At 40.9% G+C, this 24,289-nt stretch overlaps 1 protein-coding gene across 3 annotated transcripts in view; it reads left to right on the top strand.

Moving 5' to 3' along the window:
• Window positions 1-24,289, top strand: part of SLC6A1 (solute carrier family 6 member 1) — a 280,638-nt gene that overhangs the window by 194,446 nt on the left and 61,903 nt on the right. For all 3 annotated transcript variants that reach the window (XM_077452110.1, XM_077452109.1, XM_077452111.1), the window contains 5 exons: window positions 9,212-9,344; window positions 11,745-11,879; window positions 11,967-12,070; window positions 19,582-19,706; window positions 20,488-20,600. In XM_077452110.1, coding sequence (XP_077308236.1) covers window positions 9,212-9,344; window positions 11,745-11,879; window positions 11,967-12,070; window positions 19,582-19,706; window positions 20,488-20,600 — 610 coding nt within the window. The remainder of the gene's footprint in view (window positions 1-9,211; window positions 9,345-11,744; window positions 11,880-11,966; window positions 12,071-19,581; window positions 19,707-20,487; window positions 20,601-24,289) is intronic.

The raw sequence follows: 24,289 nt of genomic DNA on the forward strand, positions 1-24,289 counted from the left end.
TAAAGTAGCACATAAGACTTTTAAGCAGCTGGCAGTACTTCAAGTACAAGTCAGATAGCATAGGGAAATTGCTCTTAAAAATTTGATTGAATTGGGTGAAATTTGGCAGAACTGCTTGAAGGAACAGAAAGTAGTACTGCATCATCACTTGACTGAATGCGATTGACACACTCAAGCACAGAGGGCCACTAGTAGAACAAAGCTAGAATCTTCAAACAATGTACCGCAACAAATTTGTGATACAGTCGTATGCGTTTGCAACAATGTGGTTATGTATGTCTCTGCAATGTTGCTCAACAGTTTTAGGTATGGCTTTAAAGGCATCTGTAGCACACTGGGCAGCAATATGGCAGGTACAATGAATGTGAAAGATAAAAGGCCACTCTATTTTGAAGCCGGATAGTACAGAGTTTCTTGGACCAACCATCATACTTGCTCTATCTGTATCTTCCACAAATCTGCTCAAAAATTGCATCAGCAGTAGCTTCAGTAAGATCAAGGCGGTAGAACTGGTACTGGGTTTTACCAACATCTTCATCAAAATAAATGACCACCATGGCAAATGTTTTGGTTGTCGAGATATCTGTAGTTTCATCAACCTGTAATGAAAAGTTATAAGAGGAAAGTTTGTGGCACAACAGCTGTTTATTGTATTTGCCAATGATGTTTTGAAATCGGCATGCACTCTTTGGTATGCTTACAACAAAGGGAACTTGCAATTTTAAGTCTGGAAGCCAGTCAGCCATGATATTAGTAAGATCATCTAGCAACCGTAGGGGCTAATTTTTTTTGACAATAAAATTAGCTATTTTTAGTTTTAGTCGCTTTTATGAGCCAACACTTCTGATTCTGTGGTTTGTTTAGAAAACTTAACAATTCCAGAGCCGAGTTGCCTGGCTGCAGCAATAGTTTTGTGTTTGTAATTTGTGGAATTACTACGGACATCACAAACACTGCAATGTGCTACGCTGAACAATTTTTTTGCACCACAGACACTTAGCATTTTGTTTGGACTCATCATCAGCTGAAAACCAGTATTTGAACTGCAGATCCGTTTTCCATGAGCCTGAGAAGGAGCAGTGCCTCAGTTTCTTCTTTTTTTCACAGGTGGCTCAGACATTGCCCCTTCCATTCATAAAGACTGTCACCTTAAAGACTGTCACCTTAATCAAAAAATTTTTTAAACTATTCTGTTATCAACAGCACTGACATCAAGGAGCAAAACTACTGCCAAACCAGCCCTGAATGAGCCTTCTTAAATCTCAGTACACTGAATCAAAGAACCAAACTACTCCAGAATGAGCCATTTACAACTGTGTAACCTGTACTAGTAATGCCTTGTATGCTGCAGATGCCTGTATGTGTACACAAAAGTCAGGAAAGCTATAGTTAATGAAGACTGATCTTTAGAAATTTTGTGAAGAATTTTAAAAACATGGTAGCTGCCATTAGACAGAATTGTATCATGTGTGAAGATTGTTATGGTTGTGGAGTTTTGGAAAGTCTCTCAATCCTGTAGAGTTTGCTAGGGAACAAGAAACAAAAACATTAGCTTGATGTAACCTCAATCCCCAGAGACTCCTACTCCCCCCACCCAAGATCCATTCCCCACACTAACCATCACATAAACAAAGTAGACATTCTAAAACAGGCTTCTATACTTACCAGAGGACAGAGCTCCAAGAAAAGAGATCCGATCCAGACAGACTGGATCAATAGTGGGTGGCATAGGCATGTGCAAAGGGTTTGACGGGTGTGCCGAGGCACACCCTAATCATTTGATGGACTTGTGTCTTTGTGTCTTTTTTCAACTTCACCTACTACCGTATGTAACTATGTAACTGCAAAAACATTCTCTATTTGCTTACTGGAATCAAGCTAAAGGAAATGCTTCAGGACAGGAGTTGCAGCAGGCAGGTGGTACTTCTTGATGGTAGCAGCAGTGGTGTCCATGGAAATTCAACCTAACAGCACAAAAAATAAATAAAGGGGTGGTGGGGTGAAGGAGAAAAGCAAAAATGATAGTGGCTATCAGCCACTCGGCCAGGCCCAATGGCCACTATTATGTTTGCTTTTCTCATTCATCCTCCTGGTCAAGCACATAAAATGTTCAAGATTATCTCAGTGCTGCCAATAGTGGTAGCAGTACACATTCACAATCACATACATGTGGCCTGTGCCAGCAGATGTAGGCTTAGGCAGGCAAGTGGCATGACCCAATTGCACTCTCAAACTGAACTGGTCAAAATAATCTTAGTGGATGAGTGATACTAGCATACTTACCTTCTACGGCTTGTGCAAGCAGAGTTGCACAGGCAACCATGCTAAGTGAGCAAAGTCAAGGCAGACAGAGTAGGCCTAAAGTACAAAAAGGGAGAAAAGAACTCTAGAGCAGATCATTTGTTGACACACTACAGAAAATTGTGTATTTGATCACCATATTAAGAAAAGGGAATACTTCTCAGGAGTTGTGGCAGGCAGGCATGGAAAACGTCTTGTGTAGCGGCAGTGGTGGCACCATGATTTGGAAGCTGACATGATTGGGTGTCCACAGTCCGGGGAAATCCAGAAATCCAAACTAGTAGCACAAAGAAAGAAGGGGGGGGCAGGGTGAAGGATGAAAGAAAACATTATAGTAGCCAGTGGCCACTGCCTTTTTTTGGTTCAAATTTAAAGGCTGTCTTTACATTTATGGACAGTTGACAACCCTGTGGGTGGTTAGACATCACAGAATCCCATGACAAGAGTTTGCAGTCCTACCCAGATGTTTATATAGCAGCTTGCTAAAATTGGATACAATGGATTTTAATAATAATGTCAAATTAAAATTAAAGGCTTTCATAGAACTGTGGGTTTTCCTGTACAGTATTAGCCATTCACTTATTCTCTGAAGTTCCTGATTGGTGATATTGCTTACAAACCATAATGCGCTGTAAGCTTTGGCAAAAATGTATCCATTTTTATCTAGCATGCTCCCAGCATTATTATTGGTGCTCTTTGCAGATCTGCATTTTGTAGTTTTTGTTACGTTTGATGAGATTGTAAACTCAACAAGCAAAACTTGTATGCCTTTGTCTTGTTTATGCATTGTATTATGTTTCCATATTGGTTATAATTTGTGGAAGCATAATAATTAAAAGGTAATAATGTAGAGGCAGATTTTTACTACCTATTGCAATAGCAGTCAACCATTTGAATTTATCCACTGACGAATGATAGGCAAAAAAGGAGGGCATGAAGGCTGAGTGTAAGAGCCATGAATTGCAGAAGAGAAGCAGATTGTCAGGTGTGTGTAGACAAAGATGTGACATACAGTTGTGCTCATACCCTGGCAGAATTTATGATTTCTTGGCCATTTTTCAGAGAATATGAATGGTAACACAAAAACTTTTCTTTCACTCATGGTTAGTGTTTGGCTGAAGCCATTTATTATCAATCAACATTGTTTACTCTTTTTAAATCATAATGGCAACAGAAACTACCCAAATGACCCTGATCAAAAGTTGACATACCCTGGTGATTTTGGCCTGATAACATGCACACCAGTTGACACAAAGGGGTTTCAATGGCTATTAAAGGTAACCATCCTCACCTGTGATCTGTTTGCTTGTAATTAGTGTGTGTGTATAAAATGTCAAGATGAGCGAGTGCCCCCCACCCCACCTAAACCATACCAGGCCGCATGCCCTTGACATGGGGGGGGGGGTGTGGGTGCTTTGGGGCAGGGGGCAATAGAACATAATAGGGAAAGAGCTAAAGCCTAGTACACACGATCAGATTTTCGGGCAACCATTCGTCCATTTTTTGTTGCATGCTAGTCTCATGTCGAAAGTGAAGTGGTTACTCACCATATGAAAATTTTCGTATGACAGAATACAACTTCAGAAGTGATGTAATGTGTTAAATTGTTTTGTATGTGTTCTTTCGTTTCTAAGCATGCGTAGTCTGGCTCTTATGATTTTTTTCGTATGAAAACCATACTAATTAAACGAAAATCGGATGCTGAGTTTACGTACGACAAAAAATGTATAGTCTGCACAGCCAGCTTTTGTCATACGGAAAACCGCAAAACCGCAGTCGCCTGTTGAAAGCACCATACTAACGATCTGAAAATCGGAGGAAATTTTACTTCCAGTTTTCGTATTGTGTGTATGGGCCTTAAAGTGCTTGTATACCGATTTCAACGACTTATGTAAATGGACAATTGCAGGTTTTAAAATGAGTTGCACTATATGAAAGTCTCCTTACCTACTTGCCTTTCCTGTATTCTGTATATTTTTCACTTCTGACATCACCTACACACGCACCTTATTTCCTATTTTTCCGGCAAACAGAGACCCTGCTGGAGAAATGCAGGGTCTATGCCGGGGCTGAGCCATTTCCGAGTGTCAACTTCAGTCCCGACATCACACGAGACTTGATTGTACTTCTGCAATGTGAAGAGGATTGTGGACACTTTGGATAGCGATATTACTGTGCATGCGCGGGATCAGGGACAATGATAGCTACTGCGGCGGAAGTAAAATAGAATATAGAACCCGGAAGACCACAGTTCCAATCGCGGCGGCTAATATCAATGATGAGCATTTAGAATATAAAAGAAAAAAAAACAGTAAGAACAATTTTTTGGGCATACTCTTAGTGCCCATTTGAAAATCGATATTTACATTAGAATGTTGTTTAAATAGGGTATGTTTTAGAGAATTTACTACCGCTTTAAGGCTTCTGTGCCCCTACTGTGATTTTGACAATTCATTTTTCCGCAATGCCTATAGCTACAGAGGTAACTGTGGGCTTGTTTTAAAATGCTTCTATTGTTTAACAGTCTGGGTTTTTCACCCTTTTGTTCTGGCAACAGAACTAGCAGTGACACTCAGAAAACTTAACTATGGTTGAGACTTTTGGAGAGACAAGGGGTCCTGCCAGCAATCTCATGCTTGGCGTTATTGATCTTCAGATACGTGCACCTTCCAGTAATCCTGGGATTAAGCTTAAGATACTTTGAGTATTGTTCATAATATACCCAAGTAGAAACATGCACAATACATTCTTAACCAATCATGGTTAATAATAATAAGCTTCTGAACCAATCATCATTGCTAAAGAAGCATAGTAGAAGTACAGTGTATGAACACTGCATTACAAAGTATCTTCTATACATATGCTCCTAGCTAATCATGTTTGCTTGTTTTAAATACTATTATGGACTTTGTAAGCTATTGTGGACTTTGTAACCATAATTTTCTGCAATCCTTAAAACTAGCAAGCTTAAAAAGCAAGCTTTTTCACTATCAAGACACTGGTAGGACCTGGCAAAGGCCTACCTTCAGCCTATGTCCACATGCAAGGTCTTTGCTGACCTCTCCTGAATAGAAATGCAAGTTGCTTGACTATGTCAAACACAAGGCCTGCAGGCCAAATTCAGATCACTAATCCATGTCATGTGGCTTTTGTGACCCAGTTTTTCAGCTAGATCATCACAGAACATGGAGTTCTGCCACTTCTGACTCTCACCCTCCACTCCCAGCTGTAAACACAAGTCTTCTGTGTTTACAAGGACAGCTGTGCTCTGGGCAGATCACAGATCCCTGCAGGCAGTCATGGCAGGGCACGGACAGATCTGAAGAATTCCGACAGACAGGATGATCTCCCTGCAAGGCAAGGCAGAGCTGCCTACACTGGTACTTGGGTCGTCTACATGGGGAGGTACTAGAGTCGAGCCAGGTAGGAGAGAGTAGAGATGGGAGTAAGCTCTGGGTAGGATGAGCACTATGGAGACGTGTACAGGGGTGGGGGAGAGATAGGGAAGAGTGGTGCAAAGCACAGAGCTAAGGAGGAGTGGTGGAAATGAGATGTGGACAGCCTGTGCTACACACTGTGCATTACGCACCACTAAACTCTGCACTGTGTATGTAAGGCCCTCCTCAACCCTACAGTCTGTACGTAACGCAATCCTGAACTCTACAATTTGTACATAGAGTACTCCTGAACTCTTCATTCTGTATGTAGTGTAATCCTGAACTCTGCACTTTGTACGTAACACACTCTTGAACCCTGCACTATGTATATTGTGCACCCCTAAACCCTGTACTCTAGTACTTACTAATAATTGAATGTAGAAGCAATTATTTAATATGATAAATAGTAGATCTTACAGATACAACTAGCCTTTTGAGGACAACCATGCTACTGATGTCTAATTGATAGGTGGCTTCAATATTTTCTGAGCTGCTGATCAGAAACAAGAACACTTCTGATTTTCTAACTGGCATATTTCTTCTGGGTCAGTTGCTTAGAAGGTATCAAAGCCACCTAACAACTAGTACTTTCAGCAGGAGGTCAGCAGTGGAGACCCTCATAGCTCTCTTGTTACTGGTTTCCTGTAAATGACAATCTAGCATTCCTTGCTTCAGTTCCATAACAACAATTCTAACAAGTGTTAGTGGCAAAGTTAGTTATAAAGTGGCTAGTAGTAGAATGATAGGAAGCTTGGAGACCCTAGGCATTTGCATGAAAAGACATTGTATAGTGTTAGTTGTAACACCATGTAAATATGTAGTGTTTCCATATTCTTTCTATTTATATGCAGATATTAATGTTTGACTGGTGTGTATCTGTATTTGCACAGTATTCCCCCATAATGTGCTAACTATATCAGTAAGTGCTCCAAACTATAGTCACTTCAGGCAAAGGTTTTAATAAGCTTTTCTCCCTCCTATAGTCACAGTACTTGCACATTGTATAATCTGACAGAATGAGTACTTTCCATGTGTGAACTGGTAAGAATGATCCTCTTAGTGCCACAGTTGTGCCAGTCTCCTCTATCACTGTTACCTTTCTTATGTCTTTATAAAAGGCATTTTCCTATTCCTGTCTCTGTATGTGGGTCATTCATTGCCTCTTTAGTCCCTGCTGGCTGCTTTATCCACTAGTCCGTCCAGTTATCTGATAGGTTTTATAAAAGACTCTGCTGCTAACCACTAAATGACTGATATTACCTGTTTGGCTCCAAAAAAGTATTATTATTATTTTTATTAAGTATTGGCATTAAAAGTGTATGTAGTTAGTGAACATCTACCCAGGATTTTGCTGTCAGAGGATGGCAGAAAGATCCTGCATAAAAAAAATGCTTGAAATGGTCTATAAATGCTTATGTGGACACATGTATAAAAACATCAACATTCATACAGCATTAAGATATATAAAATTATACTTCCGTTCTTTAACACTTTCCAACCCAGCCCCAACATCTTTTTTTTAGCTGGGCTATTACTCCCAGGAGGTTGGAAAGTCTGACAGAACATGTACCCACTGTGATTGGCTGTCATAGTGGTCTAGTTCTTCCAGCTCCCAATCATTACAAGAGACTGGAAACTGTCTTTGACAGTGCAATCATTGTGCAGGGAGCATGCAATGAGCATGCTTCCAGCACAGAAATCTTTGCCACCCATGGACGCATATTTGTGGGTAGCAAAAGGTTACATTTATGTGCATATGTTTAATGCTAAATGCATACGTAGGTAAATTATTGAGCATGGATGCAGCCTTTTTTATTTTACAGTTGCATAGTAGGTAAGGTTGAATAAAGACAATAGTCCATCCATTTCAACCCTTGTAGGTGTACGTGTGTCAGTGTCGATAATCATTTCCCATATCCCTGTATATTGTGCTCACTAAGATAGAAGTAGAAGAGTCTTTCAAAAAAAATAAAAAAATAACACTCCCTGCTGACACCACCAATTGTGGAAGAGCATTCTACATTTTTATCGCCCTCGCGGTGAAAAACCCCCTGCGCAGGTTAAGGTTAATCTGCTTCTCCTCCAATCTCATTGTGCGGCCCTGTGTCCTCTTACACTCCCTGAGACTGAATAGTTTTGTCTTATGCTGGGATCACCATTGATTTGTATATACCTATCATATCTCCTCTCAAGCGTCTCTTCTCCAGGGAGAATAAAATTAGCACTTGTAATCATTCCTCATAATAGAGATCCTCCAGTCCCCTTATTCATTTTGTTGCGCTTCTCTGGACTCTCTCCAGCTCTAGCACATCCTTTCTGAGGACTGGTGACCAGAACTGGATGGAATACTCCAGATGTGGCCCCACCAGAGTTTTATTAAGTGGCAGAATTGTAGTTTTATCTCTGGAGTAAAACACCTTTGTATGCATGCTAATATTCTGCTGGCTTTGTTAGCTGCAGCTTGACATCGCATGCTATTGTTCAATCTTTCATCTACTAGGACCCCCAGATCTTTCTCCATCCTTGATTCTCCAAGAGATTCTCCCCCTAGTGATTAGTTTGCATTTATGTTTTTAGCCCCTTAGTGTATTACTTTACATTTCTCCACATTAAACCTCATTTGCCATGTAGTTGCCTACCTCATTATTTTATTCAGGTCTTCCTGTAAAATTTTTGTATCCTGATTTGAAGTTGTTGCCCTACTTATTTTTGTGTCATCCGCAAAATCTGAGATTGAGCTATTTATCCCATCCTCTATATCATTTATGAATACATTAAACAGAATTGGTCCCAGAGCAGAGCCTTGGGGTACCCCACTTACCACTCCAGACCAGTCTGAGTACACATTATTTATTACCACCCTTTGGACATGCCCCTGTAACCAGTTTTCTATCCAAGAACAAACCCTATGGTCCATGCCTACAGACCTCAGTTTGTAGATTAAGCATTTAAGGGGAACTGTACTGATTGCCTTTGCATAATTCAGATACACCACATCAACAGGCCTTCCCCTATCGAGATGTCTGCTCACTTCCTCGTAGAATGTTAACAGATAACATATTTTCATTTTATAGTTCTGAATGCAGCAAAAACTTGCTGATCTTTACTCACTTTGGGCACTGGCCATGTAAAAACATTAGAAATGTGTTCAGATATTTAAAAAATGGTACAGATAAAAATGCTGCCTTTTGTGGCTATGTACATGAGCCCTAAAAGCATTTTGTTATATCTGTACCTTTTGATCCGGGGAGGTGATGACTTCCTGGGCTCCCTGCCTAATTGATTGATAATAAATTAGCTCTCCCGGGCAAAACTAGATTGATTATTGGTTGATAATGAATAATATTTTATTATTATTATTACTATTTTGGAACTGGTAAAAACTTTTCATTTAAGTCTACCTTTTTTTTTGTGGTTGTCCAGTTTTAAATGTCTGTTTTTTTTATATTTTTATTATTATTGATATTTTCCAGACGAAACATGCACCAGATGACAGATGGCTTAGAGAAACCAGGCCAAATTAGATGGCCATTAGCTATTACCTTGGCTATTGCATGGGTGCTTGTCTATTTTTGCATCTGGAAAGGAGTTGGCTGGACGGGAAAGGTAAGGCAATTACTCCCAAATGTATTGCTGAGTCTAGTGGATCCAAAAAGTCTATGCAATTGGTAGCCAAGAAGTTCAATTACTAGAAATATTTTGGCAGTTTTTGAGATATCTGAAAAAAAAATAATTAGGAAGTATTAAGACAACTGCTCTATTTACATAAAATCAGTTAAATAAATATTAGCAGTATTTAAGTGACATCATATGGTCTGTGCTAGAATGTTCAATTCAATGCCTTGGCTGAACCTTACAAAATGCAACTGCTGGATGATAACAATAATTGCCAGGAGATACTGTAGATTCCATTGAAAATGTAATATAAGTGATGAGTAGTTTGGAGAGCCAAACTCTATATTTGAAAAAGTTATTTTGTGTAGCTTAGCATTTTTTTTTAATGCAGAATATTTACAAGTTATTAACATGCATGCCTTGTATTTATTTCCCAATACTGTGTGCTATTATAGTCCAACATTTCTGGGAAAAAGATGATTTTCACAGTCTACAAGTCTACATGTAAAGCTTAAAGAAGCCTTTAAAACATAGTTTGGTTATGGTGCACTAGATACAGAGCATCATTAATGTACAGGTCGTATACAGAGAGAGGGGTTAATGTACAGATCACAGAGTAGGAGAAGAGGGCATTAATGTGTAGATATGAAGGTTAAGGGTGTTAAGGGTTAATAAACACATCCAATATAGAGATAAGAAGGAGCTGAGATGTACAGGAGAGAAGGGTGGTGAAGGGAGAGTTAAAAACGATCCCACATTAAATAAATAGCTTGAATCTGATGCTGCTTCTGATCTTCTACTAATGCATGAATAATTAATTAATTAGTTAAAGTGTTACTAAACCCGCAACATAAAATCAGTCTGTATATATGTGTAGTAAAGCATGCTTGTTATACTCACTGTGGAACCTAAGGGATTAATCCTCTGCATTGTGTAAAAAGGCTGTCTCCTCTAAACATCACCTTCTCCCATTGTCCCCAACATATCTCTGGTTAGTACAGAGGGTAGGGGACAAGCTGCACATGCTCAGTTTGGTGTACAGTATATTGCTAGAGAGTTTTGTTTTTCTTGGGAGAGAGCATGTGATCAGCACAGGGCCAATAAGCACTGTCCAGACAGGGGGTCAGGGGTCCTCCAGTGTTATAGGACAGTGAGAGCAGAATGAAGCCTACAAGCTTTAATCAGACACTGATAGAAGTCACAAGACTGATATATACTGCTGATGAGAAAAGGTATTTTGCTGTGTATATTTACTAAAACTATTGCATTTACAAGGTCTGTGTACTGTGGGGGACCAGATATGGTGAATGCAGGGCCCTAGGTTTAGTAACACTTGAACTCTTCCACAATTGAGAGAGGAAGAGGAGAGTTTTCAGTATAAACAATTGTACTGTTTACATGAGTGATCACTGTAATATGCTGGAACAGCAATCACAAGGCATAGCGTTGTGAATTTTGCCTATGCTCTCCATTGTCTAATGACAACAAGAGCAGAGGCATTGTGCATTTGTGCCACCAGAAATATACAGATGGACATTTTTAAATGTCCATTTAGTATAACCTCTGCCCCTAGTGGTTGTTTTACAGCAACAGCTGGGATGGGATGGTTAAAGTGACTCATAATATTCCTCATACGATCTCATCCAACATTACCTGTGCATAGAGACTGAGGCTCTTTATTTCCCCCTTTCTCATGTACCAGACCTCTAGCAATTCCTGGATAGCAGCTGAGAAAACTCTATATATGGAAAGCAGTTCCTGGTAACCCACTGCCTCACACCACTTGGTGGCCAATTGAACTTAATGAAATAAACATAAAATAACTTAAAAAATAAATAAAAAAGGAAATTTTACAGCCCATTCATAAAATGCAGGCTGTGGTGTGAGATATTAATGATATATCATGAAATTCTCTCTGCTTTACCACTTGAGTAGTTGCCTATACTGTATATATGTTATTATTATAAAATTATTATTTTTGGTGGTACTTATTAGTGATTTTTTTTTATTTGTTACTATATAAAGGAAAAAATGTAAAGGCATTAAAGGGTGCACTGGCTGACCATGTGTGTTTTCTACATCGCCATTTAGAAATGGCACTCCAGATTAAGTCTACCTACCCGCCATTTGTTTACATTATGGCAGTAATAAGGTGAACCACAAAGCATACAAAACTCTATGACTGAAGGAGAGGTGAGTCACATAACTTTGACAGGCCACATGACTGGCCTTTCCTCTTGGCTTTTTTTTAACACATTTATATTAATAGAAGTCCCGAAAGTGACTAGCAGGGCACTAATCTATATTGTAAAGTGCACCCCTATTTGTTTTAAAGTTTTTTATGCTGGAATGTATAAACCTATAGCAATAAATAAAAATGTATTTCCTTAGGTGGTCTACTTCTCCGCCACTTACCCATACATCATGCTGATCATTTTGTTTTTTCGTGGAGTAACTTTACCTGGAGCCAAGGATGGAATCTTATTTTACATCACTCCAGATTTCAGCAAATTGTCAGATTCTGAGGTAACACACATCTTTTTGTCACAAGTGCTTACTGAGTTCTGATTCTGTGTAATTACAACAGCTTATTTGTCATCTTTCTGGTTGCAGGTATGGCTGGATGCTGCTACCCAAATCTTCTTCTCGTATGGACTGGGACTTGGGTCACTAATTGCCCTCGGAAGTTACAACCCATTCCACAATAATGTTTACAGGCAAGTGTACAGTTATATCCCTATAGTCATTCTAAGAAAATATAAAATGCCTTTATATGGCAGTAGTCTAACTGTTGGAAACAATCTGGATATCTTAATTAACTAATGTTCAAATCACTTTTAAGGCTTTATTGTAGTCCAGCATTCTGTAATAGCGGCCCTCAAATTATGGCCCATATGGCCTTCTTATTGCTTGCTGTAGGGCATTACAGTACCAGGAAATGTGTTTTAGGCACTGTTGGGAGGAGTGATCTTTTTCCCAATGGTGCCTCCAATAGTTCAATCCATGATGTCATCCCGATCAGGAGAGAATCAGTACATGGAGCATATTCATAGGTAAGTAACCCGTGTATACCAGTGCTGGGGAAGGGTTTCCAAACCCAACTGCCATAAACAATGGGAAACTATCCCTCCCAGTGGCACCAATGATAGTGTACTTTTTCTCCCATTGACACCAATCATTGGGCATCATTTCTTCTATGGGACTCAAACTATAAGGTTCTATCCCTCCAACTGACACCAACTATAGGTGCATTCCTCCCACTGACACCAACCCTGGGGAATTAGTCCTCCCACTGACTCCAACAAGGGGGAAAGATTTCCTCCTGTTGACATCATTGAAGGGGCACAATACCTTCCAAACACTGCTTGGTATTTTCCTCACCTACTGATAATGAATGTTCAGGCATTAATTTGGTTCTGGTCATGGCATTTTTTTTACTTCAACTGACCACCTACAGTATGCAAGGGAATTAATCCCACCGATGCCAGGCCATTTTTATTTACTCCCATTGACCAACCATACAATTATTATTTTTTTCTCCTTCTGAGCAACAAAAGGGAAGTATTTTTACTCCCAGTGATCAATGAGGAAGGGGCTTTCTTTACTCCTACTGACCAATATTGAAGGGGATATTTTTGCTCCCATTACCACCAATAAAACATCAGGATTTTTTACTCCCATTGATTAAAGATTCAAGGGGATTTTTTTATTCCCAATGAACAACAAAGTAGAAGAATTTTTTTAGCCTCTTGATCAATGAAGCAGGGGAATTTTTCACTCCTACCAAACAATACAGAGCGTTTTTATTCCCGCTGGTCAACAACGCAGGAGTATTTTTTAGTCACACTGATTAATGATGCTGGGGCTTTTTTTTTACCCTCACTGACCAACATCCAGGGGTATTTTTTTTAAATCAACTGACCAACAAAGCAGGAACATTTTTTACCCCCACTTGTAACAGCAAACCATCCTAACAGTCTGACAAACAGTAATACCTGTTCTATATAATTAGCCATTTATACCATATTTTTCCACACAGAACAGTTTCAGGCCAACTGGATTTATGTACAAGCAAGCAACCAGTGCATAGAAAATGTTCTTACTTTTACGACGACGCATCTACTGTATATTAATTATGTTCAGTTCTGATACACTTTTGAAACATTTATAGCAAAATATGTAAATGTTACTATGAATCATAGTAATTGCTCTTCTTTATAAACGGAATTGTAATTAAGGTTTTCAGGCATTTAACAGACTTAAATTACCTAGTTACAGTGCTTTGAAAAAGTATTCACACCCCTTGAAATTTTGCATATTTTGTCATGTTACAACCAAAAACGTGAATGTATTTTATTGGGGTTTTATGTAATAGACCAACACAAAATGGCACATAATTGTGAAGTGGTAAATAAATGGTTTTTCATTTTTTTTTACAAATGAATATCTGAAAAGTGGTGTGCATTTGTATTCAGCCCCCTTTACTCTGATACCCCTATCTAAAATCTAGTGGAACCAATTGCCTTCAAAAGTCACCTAATTAGCAAATAGAGTCCACCTGTGTGTAATTTAATCTCAGTAATAATGCAGCTGTTCTGTAAACCCCTAAGCCCTTGTATACACGGTCAGAAATTCCGATGGAGAATGTTCGATCGGACCGAGTTGTCGGATAATCCGACCGCGTGTGGGCTCCATCGGACTTTTTCCATCGGAATGTCCGATCAACAAAGTTTGAGAGCTGGATATAAAAATTTCCGACAACATGATCCGATCAGACTTTGTCCGATCATTTGTAGAGAATTCCAATCAGACAATGTGCCACGCATGCTCAGATCAAATTACGAGATCAAAGCTATTGGCTACTAGCCTGAACGTAGTCCCGTCATAACGAACGAACGTCATCACTTTCTGAACGATCAGATTTTCTGACAACTTTGTCCGACCGTGTGTATGCAACACCAGTTTCGGACAAAATCCGTCAGAAAAAATCTGACGGATTTTGTTGTCGGAATGTCCGACCATGTGTTTGCTAGAGAACCTTAGTGAACAAACAGCATCATGAATGGCAAGGAACACCCCTAAAAGGTCAGGGATGAAGTTGTGGAGAAGTTTAAAGCAAGGTTAGGTTATAAAAAAATGTCCCAAGCTTTTAACATCTCACGGAGCACTGTTCAATCCATCATCCAAAAAAGAGTATGGCACAACTGCAAACCTACCAAGACATGGCTGTCCACCTAAACTGACAGGCTGGGCAAGGAGAGCATAAACAAAATAAGTAGCCAAGAGGCCCATGGTAACTCAGGAGTAGCTGCAGAGATCCACAGCTCAGGGGGGAGAATCGGTCCACAGGACAACTATTAGTCGTGCACTCCACAAGAAAGCCATTGCTAAAAGATAGCCATAAGAAGTCTTGTTTGCAGTTTGGTGAAAAGCCACGTGGGGGACACAGCAAACATGTGAAAGAAGATGCCCTGGTCAGATGAGACCTAAAGCAAAATGCTATGTGTGGAAGAAAACTAACATTGCATATCACCATGAACACACCATTCAGCAGGGACAGGGAAGCTGGTCAGAGTTGATGGGAAGATGGATGGAGACAAATACAGGGCAATCTTATGCTGCGTACACACGAGCGGACTGTATGGCATACTTAGTCCGTTGAAACACATTTCAGCGGACAATCCGCTCATGTGTGGGCTTCAGCTGACTTTTTCAGCGTGCAGTCCGGCGTACTAAGAATTTTGTTTTTTTCGAAATTCTGTCCGTCGTACTCGCATTTCGGCGGACAATCCGGCCGTGTGTATGCCAGTCCGCCGTACTTTTGAAATGAGCGGACTTTTCCCGCCCGGAGGAAAGTCCGCTCATTTTGAGCGCGTCTCCAGGTAGGCGGGGCCCGCGAAGGAGACGTCGCTGGCCCCACTGCCTGGTATGGACTTAAAGAGGAACCCCAACGCCGAAAAAAAACGGCGTGGGGGTCCCCCCCAAGTCCACAACAGACCCTTGTCCGAGCACGCTACCTGGCCGGCCAGGAAAGGGGGGCGAGCGAGCGCCCCCCCCTCCAGAGCCGTACCAGGCCGCGTGCCCTCAACATGGGGGGTGCCTTGGGGAAGGGGGGGCCGCGCGGCCCCCCACCCCAAAGCACCTTGTCCCCATGTTGATGAGGACAAGGGCCTCTTCCCGACAACCCTGGCCGTTGGTTGTCGGGGTCTGCAGGGGGCTTATCGGAATCCGGGAACCCCCTTTAATAAGGGGGCCCCTGGATACCGGCCCCCCACCCTATGTGAATGAGTATGGGGTACAATGTACCCCTACCCATTCACCTGTAAAAAAAAGTACAAAAAAAACCACAACACACGAGATAAAATACTTTATTGCACAGCTCCGGGGGTCTTCCGTCTTCGGGGGTCTTCTCGCCGGACTCCTCCGCTATCTTCTTGTAGCTCTTTTGCTAGCGGAGGAGTCCGGCTTTCTTCCTCGCCGCAGGCCTCTTCTCCCGACTTCGGGGGTCTTGTCCCCCTCTTCGGTTCTTCTGCCGGGCCACCGCGCCTTCTTATAGCTCTTTTACAGGCAGTGGCCCGGTCTTCTGTCGCCGCCGCCGCCACCGCCGCCTTCCGTTCTTCTTCTTCTTCTTCTTCTCCTTCTTCTCCAGGAGATGTTGACTCGACGCTCTCTCCGGCCACAATGCCAGAGACGCACTGCGTGGCCACTTATATAGGGACAAGGGGCGGTGTCACATGGCTTTATGTCACATGGGTTAGTGTCACATGGTGACCCCGCCCCCTTACGATGTCACAGTCCCCATGTGACATTAACCCATGTGACCAACCCATGTGACATAAAGCCATGTGACACCGCCCCTTGTCCCTATATAAGTGGCCACGCAGTGTGTCCCTGGCATTGTGGCCGGAGAGAGCGGGGGCTCCCGGATTCCGATAAGCCCCCCGCCCGCAGACCCCGACAACCAACGGCTAGGGTTGTCGGGAAGAGGCCCTTGTCCTCATCAACATGGGGACAAGGTGCTTTGGGGTGGGGGGGCCGCGCCCCCCCCCCTTCCCCAAGGCACCCCCCCATGTTGAGGGCACGCGGCCTGGTACGGCTCTGGAGGGGGGCGCTCGCTCGCCCCCCTTTCCTGGCCGGCCGGGTAGCGTGCTCGGACAAGGGTCTGCTGTGGACTTGGGGGGGACCCCCACGCCGATTTCTGGAGACGCGCTCGAAATGAGCGAACTTTCCTCCGCGTGTGTGGACGAGTCCGTTCATTTCAAAAGTAGGGCGGATAGTACGGCGGACTTAGTACGCCGTATTAGTCCGCTCAAAAAGTGCCGTGTGTGGGCAAGTAGCCCGTTCGGAAAGTCGGACGGACAGTCTGGCGGAAAGTACGCCAGACTAAGTACGTTATACAGTTTGACCGTGTGTACGCGGCATTAGAAGAAAACCTGTTAGAGTCTGCAAAAGACTTGACACTGGAGTGGAGGTTCGCCTTCCAGCAGGACAACGACCCTAAACATACAGCCAAAGCTACAATGGAATGGTTTATATCAAAATGCATATTTATGTGTTAGAATGGCCCAGTCAAAGTTCAGACCTATATTCAATTGAGAATCTGTGGCAAGACTTGAAGATTGCTGTTCACAGATGCGCCCCATCCAATTTAACAGACCTTTAGCTATGTTGCAATGAAAAAATGCGCAAAAATTTCACTCTAGATGTGCAAAGCTGGTAGAGACATTCCCAAAAAGATTTGCAGCTGTAATTGCAGTGAAAGGTGGTTCTACAAAGTATTGACTCAGAGGTCTGAATACAAATGCACCCCACACTTTTCACATATTTATTTGGAAAACAATTGGAAAACTATTTATCATTTTCTTTTCACTTTACAATTATGTGCCACTTTGTGTTGGTCTATCACATAACATCCCAATAAAAATAATTCACATTTTTGGTTGTAACATGACAAAATGTGCAAAATTTCAAAGGGTATGAATATCTTTTCAAGGCACTGTATATAGATACTGTAGGTTTAAAGACAAAATATATATATGCATCTTTGAAACTACAATCTCTTTAGTATCTTTATATTTATATTTGTATTACTTATATATATATATATATATATATATATATATATATATATATATATATATATATATATAAAATTAATAAAAATAAATTCTTTCTCTTCTATATATTAGTTTCCATTTTGGTAATTGGTAAAAAATAAACTATTAACTATAGCTTTTGTTCACACCTGCCTAACTTTTGCACAGTAGATTATATATAATTATATATTTTTAAACCTTTTTCTTAGTACCTTTAATGTCAATCATAAGTTAGGAAAGATCTTTTATATGTCAAACAATGAAAAGTCATTTAATTTTGTTTCTTCTTTTTCCCCCCACTTGTTGAAACTTGTGGGAGCTGTATTATTGCATTCAGTAGCACAGTTCAAACTGCACTTTGGCTAGATACATACTGCTTATAACAAGCCCTTACCTACAGGCATACCTGCAGTAGGGACAAATGGCAAAATGTGTAAAATGCACATTAGTAATGTAGCGATACCCCCGTAGGAGCCACTTGTTCTCTGCCTCGACCTCCTCAGCCCCTCTGACACGCTAGGTTGAATGTATAAACATGCAATGACACTGAAAATCACCGAAAGTGAGAGCTGGCACTCAGTAATAATACCTTGTCAAAGAAATAGGCACTAGTCAAATCAATAAACACAAAACTTAAAGAAGATTTCCGCTTAAATTTTTTTTTTAAGTCAGCAGCTACAAATACTGCAGCTGCTGACTTTTAATAATCAGACACTTACCTGTCCCAGGGTCCAGCGATGTGGGGGAATGAAGCCCCCCCTCCTCTCTGCGGCACTGGCATTGTCACTGTGGGCACCCGGTTGTGGCTTCATAGCCGGGCACACACTACACATGCGCAAGGTGCTCTGCTCACTGTGACTGGCCAGGCAATCATCTGGGACCTGTGATGTGTCCCAGATGATTGCCGAGAGCGATGGGGAGAGGTGATCTTCCTTCCGGCGCCACGGATACGCTAAGAGGACATGAGAGCTTAAAAAGAAGGTTTCCGCTCCCCCCCCCAAAAAAAAATTTTTTACGTGCTAAATGTGGCTTGTCAGGGGGTCACCTTCCCTTAAAACGGAAGTTCCATTTTTGGGTGGAACTTTGCTTTAATATATAGTCACTAAACAAAGTTGGTAACAAAGTAAAAGGGCGAATCAACAATAGTAGTAACAACCTGATGAGTGGTAAGAACTAAGCATAATGTAACATTTGGTGTTCAGATCAGCATAAACAGTAGTAAGGCCACCTTAGATGAAATAATGAGTAGTAATAGAACTTATGCAGCCAGATTCAGAGGCTCTACTGCCAGCGTTCATTAATGGTGGTTATGCTAGGCATAGACTGACTGGTATACACTGTCTGTGGGAAAATGGTATTAATAGAAGAACAAAAGTGGCACATAGGGTGATTTAGCACCATCTCCAATAATGGTGTGGCCTGATCACTGTGGTCTGTGTTCTGCAACAAAGGTGTCTCTCTTCTCGGCCTTCCCGCTCAATCTCTCCTAGTCCAGCCTGTCAACAGTCTGACCCGGCTACATGGCACCAAGATAGGGAAGTTCCATAAAAGCCATCTCAACACCGCCCCTGCTCCTCAGTGCTTCCTGGGAACTGTAGAGTACAGAGTCCACTGGCCCCATTGTATGGCTGCCATCTTGAACTACAACTCCCATGGTTAAAAGCACTCTGCATAGAAGTCTATGGGGTGGCATGTCTGTGTCTCTAACCACTGTTGATTGGAAGTTATAGTGCAGCATTACAGTAAAAAGTAGAGCAACAGAGGACATGGTCTCCTTCTCCATGTTGCTGTAGCCCCACACCCGGCTACACTAAATTTTAAGTTCATTTATAATTTGCAGCTGCATCTAAGCAGGAACATAGATATGCAATAGAAAACACAAAAAAATACAAAAATGCATGCAAAAGTGCACCCTGACCTTCTTAAAATGTAACGCAATGCATGAGAAACTGAAACCATATTCCATTTTTACCAGTCTTTCTTGTGGCACATTAAAGCCTATAGTCTTTTTTTTTGTTTTTTTAACTATAAATGTATCTAATTTCTGGGCTTCTAATTAACCTAACTAAATAAAAAGTATTGATTTTTGCTAAACCATATTACAGCTAACAAGAGATTACAATCTTTTTTAGGGATTCAATCATTGTCTGCTGCATTAATTCTTGTACAAGTATGTTCGCTGGTTTCGTCATCTTTTCTATTGTTGGATTCATGGCTCATGTGACAAAAAGATCCATAGCAGAAGTGGCAGCTTCAGGTGTGTATATCCATACTGATTGGGCTAGCATTTCTATTACTGGTAGACACAGTGGCATATGAACAGAGGTACCAGAGATTGCTTCTAAGGGGCTCAAATGTCAACTTCTACATCACTTAAGCGAGTATGTTGCTAAACCACTTCTCTTTGAGTAGAGTGGACATTCTATGCAAGTTGGAGGGGATTAGAGGAGTTGGCCAAGGGCGAGGAGGAGGCATCATGAGTTGCTGATGGTGGGAAGGCTTGTTAATAGTAGGTTAAATTGTTGGATACAGGAGGAGTCACGATGGTTGTGGATGTAAGGTCTAGAGCAGGGGTCTCAAACTGGCGGCCCTCCGGCAGTTGTGAAACTACAAGTCTCATGAGGCATTGCAAGGCTGACAGTTACAAGCTTGACTCCCACAGACAGAGGCATGATGGAACTTATAGTTTTGCAACAGATGGAGGGCCACCAGTTTGAGACCCGTGGTCTAGAGCAATGGGTATTAGATTAAGGCTTAGGAGTCCAGGTTAATATCTTTATGCAAGGACGAGGTATGCCAAGATATGCCATTGGTAGCAGAATTGTTTAAAAAGGCAAATGATAACATAAGTAAAGTAACCAATGAGAATTATTTATTCCCCATGTGTCATCAAGAAGTAAAATCAGTTTTTGGGGTGTTATACTTCATTCATTATCAATGTCTCTGCACCAATGCATTAAAAAAATCCAATGTCTGCTCTTATAATGAACAATATCAGCCAACCTATGTAAAAAAAGATACATGTATTCTTCCTTTAGGACCTGGATTAGCATTTTTGGCTTATCCAGAAGCTGTCACACAACTGCCGATTTCTCCACTATGGGCTATTCTCTTCTTTTCCATGTTGCTGATGCTTGGAATTGACAGTCAGGTATGTTTTTCTACAAAATCATAAAATGTAAAAGCATATACAGTATCTTGCTGTCATATCTCTGTGTACTTATTGCAAAAGATTATTTGAATGAATGTGCTAATGGTAGCAGACAGAAGAAATTGAAGTCGGTGGTCTGTAACTTCAGGCACTGAGGAGAAATGCATCTTCAAAATTCCCAGAAGAAGCACTGTAGTCACCCGGGTTGTTCTCTCAGCAGCTCAGAGTACTCTATTCCTCCTACATGTAGTGACTTACTTGGACAACTTTATTGCTTCGGCTATATATTCAGCTAATATTCAACTTTGAGGTGTCTGTTGCTGTATTGGATGTGAAATCAGGCAGACCGATCCAGCAAAATTTAGCCGGAATGGGTGGCAAACATATCATGTGTATCACTAGCTAAATTCAGGGATGCTTTACTATTTCATCCCTATCTAAATTACCGGAAACATCATCATTATGTGTTTAACAGCTAAGCTTCTATGCTCATGATTTCATTATACTGTATGCAGCAGCTGTGTACATGGCAGCTGTTACTAATAAAGGGGAAATTTGTGAAGCTTTGGTTTACATTTTTATACCAGGGCTCTGAGCACTTTGGCTTCACTAAGAAAAGACCAAAAAACAAAAAAAACAAAAAAATCCTCTAAAGACAATACCGATGTCATCTCAAAATACCAACATAAGAAATCAGAGGCAACAAGTCAATGGTACTATAAAATGCTACAGCAGAAAAGGGGTTCTAACTAGAGAGCCATATTGACTTATAAATATATTTCCTGTTCCTTTGCATGTTTGTCACACTTAAGTGTTTCGGAACATCAAACCAATTTAAACAATACTCAAGGACAACATAAGTAAACACAAAATGCAATTTGTAAATGAAGGTGTTTATTATTAAAGGTGAAAAAAAATCCAAACCATCATGGCCCTGTGTGAAAAAGTGATTGCCCCCCTTGTTAAAACATACTATAACTGTGGTTGTCCACACCTGAGTTCAATTTCTCTAGCCACACCCAGGCCTGATTATTGCCACACCTGTTCACAATCAAGGCATCACTTAAATAGGAGCTGCTTGACACAGTAAGGTCCACCAGAAGATCCTTAAAAGCTACACATCATGCCGAGACCCAAAGAAATTCAGGAACAATTGAGAAAGAAAGTAATTGAGATCTATCAGTCTGGAAAGGGTTATAAAGCCATTTCCAAAGCTTTGGGAATCCAGCGAACCACAGTGAGAGCCATTATCCACAAATGGCGAAGACATCGAACAGTGGTGAACCTTCCCAGGAGTGGCTGGCCGCCCAAAATTACCCCAAGAGCGCAGCGAAGACTCATCGAAGAGGTCACAAAAGACCCCACAACAAGGTCCAAGGAACTGCAGGCCTCACTTGCCTCAGTTAAGGTCAGCGTTCATGCCTCCACCATCAGGAAAAGACTGGGCAAAAATGGCCTGCATGGCAGAGTTCCAAGGAGAAAACCACTGCTGAGCAAAAAGAACTTTAAAGCTCGTCTCAATTGCTCCACAACACATCTTGATGATCCCCAAGACTTTTGGGACAACATTCTGTGGACCGATGAGACAAAAGTGGAACTCTTTGGAAGGTGTGTGTCCAAGTATATCTGGCGTAGAAGGAACACCGCATTTCATAAAAAGAACATTATACCAACAGTAAAATATGGTGGTGGTAGTGTGATGGTCTGGGGCTGTTTTGCTGCTTCAGGACCTGGAAGACTTGCCGTGATAAAAGGAACTATGAATTCTGCTGTCTACCAAGAGATCCTAAAGGAGAATGTCCGACCATCTGTTCGTGTACTCAAGCTGAAACGAACTTGGGTTCTGCAGCAGGACAATGATCCTAAACACACCAGCAAGTCCACCACCGAATGGCTGAAGAAAAACAAAATGAAGACTTTGGAGTGGCCTAGCCAAAGTCCTGACCTGAATCCTATTGAGATGTTGTGGTATGACCTTAAAAAGGCCGTTTATGCTCGAAAACCCTCTAATGTAACTGAATTAGGACAATTCTGCAAAGATGAGTGGGCCAAAATTCCTCCAGGACGCTGCAAACGCTTGGTTGCAGTTGTTGCTGCTAAGGGTGGCCCAACCAGTTATTAGGTTTAGGGGGCAATCACTTTTTCACACAGGGCCATGATGGTTTGGATTTTTTTTCACCTTTAATAATAAACACCTTCATTTACAAATTGCATTTTGTGTTTACTTGTGTTGTCCTTGACTATTGTTTAAATTGGTTTGATGTTCCGAAACACTTAAGTGTGACAAACATGCAAAGGAACAGGAAATGAGGAAGGGGGGTAAACACTTTTTCACACCACTGTATATATATATACATTATATATATATATATATATATATATATATATATATATATATATATATATATATATATATAGATTGTAAGCTCTAAAGAGCAGGGCCCTCTGATCCCTCCTGTATTGATTTGTATTGTAAGTGTACTGTCTGCCCTCATATTGTAAAGCGCTGCGCAAACTGTTGGAGCTATATAAATCCTGAATAATAATAATAATAATATATAGCTGCTGAACTCCTATAGTGTCACCACCAGTAAAAATAATAACAATCAAATGAAGCTGCGCTATATATATAAAAATCTGATAAAAATCAAATATTAAAGTGCAATCTCTATATGATCAAGGAAAATATCATAACATATATAAAGTGCATATATTCAAAAGGTTAATATATTCAATCAAAGTGCAAATGCAATAATAAATGCAAAGTGTAAATGCAATGATAAATAATGTGAAGTTCAAAAAACAGTAGTATTCCAATCAATTCAGTGCTGGAAAAAACTGCAATAGTCTCTAAAATAGTCTCTTTGACTGTGCAAAAGAGAAGGGGATGGAGGAAAAAAGTGTCCAAGTGCAGAGGAAAAATAAACATGATGAAAACTTGCAGACCACTTAAAAAATCCACATCCAGTGTGCTCTAGCTTCTCACCACCAATAGAGACCCCAGTGGGTCTAGTCATGCATCTAGATAATCTTTAATGGCAATCGTAATTCTTTCTTCTCTGTTGGGGATATCACAGTGTGATAAAGAAACGGATGCAGCTGTAGATGAAAAAGGCTCTTTTCCTGTACATCTAGGTCTTGAACCAACCTCTCTCCAAAGCTCCTCCTGTTAGGGAATATTATGTAAGGACAAAAGGGATCTCCATTGTGTAATGAATGGGTTAAAACTAGGGGTGCACCGAATGGGTTTTTTGGTGCCGAAACCGATACTGAAAATTAAAAATACACTAGGCCAAAAACTGAAACCGATACCAAAAATGACCGACACCGAAAAAAAAATATTTTTATATAAAAATGTATTTTTATATTTTAAATAAAATGTATACATTTTTATATAACACATTGCTAATAGTATTAGCAAAATTTCCATGCGGTGCACCTCTAGCAGATATGATACAGGAGATGATCAGAGACTGCAGACATAGTACAGGAGATGGTCAGAAACTGCAGACATACAATAGGAGATGGTCAGAGACTGCAGACATGGTACAGGAGATGGTCAGAGACTGCAGACATGGTACAGGAGATTGTCAGAGACTGCAGACATGGTACAGGAGATGGTTAGAGACTGCAGACATGGTACAGGAGACGGTCAGAGACTGCAGACATGGTACAGGAGATGGAGTGCC

Source organism: Lithobates pipiens, unplaced genomic scaffold (assembly GCF_037356315.1).
Source record: "Lithobates pipiens isolate NorthernLeopardFrog02 unplaced genomic scaffold, aLitPip1_a1.2 Scaffold_23, whole genome shotgun sequence".
Classification (NCBI taxonomy): Eukaryota; Metazoa; Chordata; class Amphibia; order Anura; family Ranidae; genus Lithobates; species Lithobates pipiens.